Consider the following 5,384-nt stretch of genomic DNA (forward strand, 5'->3'; position numbering starts at 1 on the left):
GGTCGAGACTCCGTTGCTCATGGGATTATGGGCAGCATAGCAGAGTGATCAGCGTACCCAGCTACCATCCAAATTGCACAAGTTCGAATCCTTACAGTTGGAGGGCATTATTTGATACATGTAACCGTACCAGACTTGTTTACAAATGAATATAGGAAAAGACTACACTTCATGGATAGTATGGGAGAGGAACAACTATCATGGAATCTAGCGATCATCAAAGGGAGGCGTGCGTGATGCCCCAGGTGCCGGTTGGCTTGATCGTCAGGAGCGACCGTGCAGTTCACTGTTCGCTGGGCGAGGTGCCGGCCACGTTTGTACAACACACAGGGGAAAAAACAGGAACTGTTAAAATGGGTCACTCATCTGTATTTGAGACAAACGAAACATTTGAAAGCGTCGACAGGCGACAGATTTAAAAAAAGGTGCACGCAAAAAGGATTACATTAACAATAACAGCTTACATGAGACACGTACTTAGGAAATGATATAAAAACAAACAGTTTGACAATGGTTTAAGGCGTCTGTAAGATACAGTATATCACAGGATCATGATAGAGCCAAGAATGCTACACTGCAAAATACAACAGACGCGAACAAATACACGGGAGCATCCTGGCCGCTCAGTCAATGTAAAGCACACAAAGAAAACGAAGCAAATATTCCACTGGGAAAAACAAAAACACCATCTGCCCAGCGAATTTAATTGCTCAGCGCAACCCGTACCAAACACACTTAAGCAAATTGACTACTTTATCTGTGAGAAACGCGTATGTAAAATTCAAACTCACTTAGTGCTAAAAGAAGGAAAAGTGTAGCTAGGGCTTTTTCGAGTTGGCTGTAGCCCGAACCTATGTCATATATTTTTGATTATGTGTGTGTGTGTGTGTGTGTGTGTGTGTGTGTGTGTGTGTGTGTGTGTGTGTGTGTGTGTGTGTGTGTGTACAGGGATGTCGTTGTAAACATATACACATTTGTGCATATGTTTGTGTGTATGTGTAGTCGGTAGATATATATATAGATACATGTAATAAAGATGCATATCAATTGTGCTCAAACACTGCCACTTTGGATTGGTAACCCTGGGGAAAAACCACCTCCATTATGTGGGGCTATTCCTCCTGAACCAAATTATGTTGCTAAGGTAAATGACATGGTGGCCTGCCTTGTAAGAGGAAGTGAGGGAGAAGACAACTGGATCCTAGCTGAGGTGGTTAGCTACAACACCACTACAAACAAGTATGAGGTAGATGATATTGATGAAGAGCAGAAGGAACGCCACACACTGAGCCGTCGCCGAGTCTATCCTCTTCCACTGATGAGAGCCAACCCTGAAGTTAATCCTGAAGCTTTGTATCCTAAAGGTTCCATTGAATGTGACTACAAGAGGCAGGAGTTCAGGGGTCTAGAAATGCTCTCCTCAATTTTTACCTTCTAAAAGTGGGAATGATAGAAAGAGAGTAAGCTGGTCAAGCCAAGCACACAAGGAACAGAACCAATTATGAGTACGGCTTCGTTCCTCCCTCCGAGCTCTACCCGTGGGGGCCCTGGGACGCCCTCGACGAGAGTTACTCGGCTACTGCTGAGAGATTGACTTGAGGAGGCAGAAGTGATATTGTGACAGTGATTGTGTCAGCGTCGCGTCGCCTCGCCGCAGTGTATCGAGACAGACTTCCCCAGAACTTTTAAAAGGGGAAGTAAATGTTTATAGTTGTGTTAATGGAGTGATAGTTTTCATGCATGGTGTTTTTGACAAGAAAATAGTGAAGTTGGAGAAAAATGTAGCTTAGACATTGAAGCTTATTGACACAGTGGTGAAATTGATGAGAACTGCTATTGACGTTTGTGTGAATAAATTGTACATTTCCTTTCCATAGCCAGAGGTTGAACCATTATGTGACATTCATTTTTTTATTCTTTTCAAGCTAAAAGTTTGTTTTCTAAATTGTTTCTTACATTTTTCATATGTATATATATGTATGTGTGTGTGTGTGTGTGTGTATGTGCGTATGTGTGTGTGTGTGTGTGTGTGTGTATATGTATATATATATGTATATTATCCCTGGGGATAGGGGTGAAAGAATACTTCCCACGTATTCCTCGCGTGTCGTAGAAAGCGACTAGAGGGGACGGGAGCGGGGGGCCGGAAATCCTCCCCTCCTTGTATTAACTTTCTAAAATGGGAAACAGAAGAAGGAGTCACGCGGGGAGTGCTCATCCTCCTCGAAGGCTCAGAGTGGGGTGCCTAAATGTGTGTGGATGTAACCAAGATGTGAAAAAAGGAGAGATAGGTAGTATGTTTGAGGAAAGGAACCTGGATGTTTTGGCTCTGAGTGAAACGAAGCTCAAGGGTAAAGGGGAAGAGTGGTTTGGAAATGTCTGGGGAGTGAAGTCAGGGGTTAGTGAGAGGACAAGAGCAAGGGAAGGAGTAGCAATACTCCTGAAACAGGAGTTGTGGGAGTATGTGATAGAATGTAAGAAAGTAAATTCTCGATTAATATGGGTAAAATTGAAAGTTGATGGAGAGAGGTGGGTGATTATTGGTGCATATGCACCTGGGCATGAGAAGAAAGATCATGAGAGGCAAGTGTTTTGGGAGCAGCTAAATGAGTGTGTTAGCGGTTTTGATGCACGAGACCGGGTTATAGTGATGGGTGATTTGAATGCAAAGGTGAGTAATGTGGCAGTTGAGGGAATAATTGGTATGCATGGGGTGTTCAGTGTTGTAAATGGAAATGGTGAAGAGCTTGTAGATTTATGTGCTGAAAAAGGACTGATGATTGGGAATACCTGGTTTAAAAAGCGAGATATACATAAGTATACTTATGTAAGTAGGAGAGATGGCCAGAGAGCGTTATTGGATTACGTGTTAATTGACAGGCGTGCGAAAGAGAGACTTTTGGATGTTAATGTGCTGAGAGGTGCAACTGGAGGGATGTCTGATCATTATCTTGTGGAGGCTAAGGTGAAGATTAGTATGGGTTTTCAGAAAAGAGGAGTGAATGTTGGGGTGAAGAAGGTGGTGAGAGTAAGTGAGCTTGGGAAGGAGACCTGTGTGGGGAAGTACCAGGAGAGACTGTGTACAGAATGGAAAAAGGTGAGAACAATGGAAGTAAGGGGAGTGGGGGAGGAATGGGATGTATTTAGGGAATCAGTGATGGATTGCGCAAAAGATGCTTGTGGCATGAGAAGAGTGGGAGGTGGGCTGTTTAGAAAGGGTAGTGAGTGGTGGGATGAAGAAGTAAGAGTATTAGTGAAAGAGAAGAGAGAGGCATTTGGACGATTTTTGCAGGGAAAAAATGCAATTGAGTGGGAGAAGTATAAAAGAAAGAGACAGGAGGTCAAGAGAAAGGTGCAAGAGGTGAAAAAAAGGGCAAATGAGAGTTGGGGTGAGAGACTATCAGTAAATTTTAGGGAGAATAAAAAGATGTTCTGGAAGGAGGTAAATAGGGTGCGTAAGACAAGGGAGCAAATGGGAACTTCAGTGAAGGGCGTAAATGGGGAGGTGATAACAAGTAGCGGTGATGTGAGAAGGAGATGGAATGAGTATTTTGAAGGTTTGTTGAATGTGTCTGATGACAGAGTGGCAGATATAGGGTGTTTTGGTCGAGGTGGTGTGCAAAGTGAGAGGGTTAGGGAAAATGATTTGGTAAACAGAGAAGAGGTAGTAAAAGCTTTGCGGAAGATGAAAGCCGGCAAGGCAGCAGGTTTGGATGGTATTGCAGTGGAATTTATTAAAAAAGGGGGTGACTGTATTGTTGACTGGTTGGTAAGGTTATTTAATGTATGTATGACTCATGGTGAGGTGCCTGAGGATTGGCGGAATGCGTGCATAGTGCCATTGTACAAAGGCAAAGGGGATAAGAGTGAGTGCTCAAATTACAGAGGTATAAGTTTGTTGAGTATTCCTGGTAAATTATATGGGAGGGTATTGATTGAGAGGGTGAAGGCATGTACAGAGCATCAGATTGGGGAAGAGCAGTGCGGTTTCAGAAGTGGTAGAGGATGTGTGGATCAGGTGTTTGCTTTGAAGAATGTATGTGAGAAATACTTAGAAAAGCAAATGGATTTGTATGTAGCATTTATGGATCTGGAGAAGGCATATGATAGAGTTGATAGAGATGCTCTGTGGAAGGTATTAAGAATATATGGTGTGGGAGGCAAGTTGTTAGAAGCAGTGAAAAGTTTTTATCGAGGATGTAAGGCATGTGTACGTGTAGGAAGAGAGGAAAGTGATTGGTTCTCAGTGAATGTAGGTTTGCGGCAGGGGTGTGTGATGTCTCCATGGTTGTTTAATTTGTTTATGGATGGGGTTGTAAGGGAGGTAAATGCAAGAGTCCTGGAAAGAGGGGCAAGTATGAAGTCTGTTGGGGATGAGAGAGCTTGGGAAGTGAGTCAGTTGTTGTTCGCTGATGATACAGCGCTGGTGGCTGATTCATGTGAGAAACTGCAGAAGCTGGTGACTGAGTTTGGTAAAGTGTGTGGAAGAAGAAAGTTGAGAGTAAATGTGAATAAGAGCAAGGTTATTAGGTACAGTAGGGGTGAGGGTCAAGTCAATTGGGAGGTGAGTTTGAATGGAGAAAAACTGGAGGAAGTGAAGTGTTTTAGATATCTGGGAGTGGATCTGTCAGCGGATGGAACCATGGAAGCGGAAGTGGATCATAGGGTGGGGGAGGGGGCGAAAATTTTGGGAGCCTTGAAAAATGTGTGGAAGTCGAGAACATTATCTCGGAAAGCAAAAATGGGTATGTTTGAGGGAATAGTGGTTCCAACAATGTTGTATGGTTGCGAGGCGTGGGCTATGGATAGAGATGTGCGCAGGAGGATGGATGTGCTGGAAATGAGATGTTTGAGGACAATGTGTGGTGTGAGGTGGTTTGATCGAGTAAGTAACGTAAGGGTAAGAGAGATGTGTGGAAATAAAAAGAGCGTGGTTGAGAGAGCAGAAGAGGGTGTTTTGAAATGGTTTGGGCACATGGAGAGAATGAGTGAGGAGAGATTGACCAAGAGGATATATGTGTCGGAGGTGGAGGGAACGAGGAGAAGAGGGAGACCAAATTGGAGGTGGAAAGATGGAGTGAAAAAGATTTTGTGTGATCGGGGCCTGAACATGCAGGAGGGTGAAAGGAGGGCAAGAAATAGAGTGAATTGGAGTCATGTGGTATACAGGGGTTGACGTGCTGTCAGTGGATTGAAGCAAGGCATGTGAAGCGTCTGGGGTAAACCATGGAAAGCTGTGTAGGTATGTATATTTGCGTGTGTGGACGTGTGTATGTACATGTGTATGGGGGGGGGGGGTGGGCCATTTCTTTCGTCTGTTTCCTTGCGCTACCTCGCAAACGCGGGAGACAGCGACAAAGTATAAAAAAAAAAAAAAAAAATAA

The 5,384-nt window shown here is 43.8% G+C and overlaps 1 protein-coding gene across 1 annotated transcript; it reads left to right on the forward strand.

Annotated features, from left to right (window-relative positions):
• The first annotated feature begins 1,036 nt into the window (after positions 1-1,036).
• LOC139745985 (SAGA-associated factor 29-like) lies at positions 1,037-1,438 on the forward strand. The gene has a single exon (XM_071656746.1). It carries the CDS (start codon positions 1,037-1,039, stop codon positions 1,436-1,438), a length of 402 nt encoding a protein of 133 aa, XP_071512847.1.
• The last annotated feature ends 3,946 nt before the right edge of the window (positions 1,439-5,384 follow it).

The sequence above is a fragment of the Panulirus ornatus genome, chromosome 63, assembly GCF_036320965.1.
Source record: "Panulirus ornatus isolate Po-2019 chromosome 63, ASM3632096v1, whole genome shotgun sequence".
Classification (NCBI taxonomy): domain Eukaryota; kingdom Metazoa; phylum Arthropoda; class Malacostraca; order Decapoda; family Palinuridae; genus Panulirus; species Panulirus ornatus.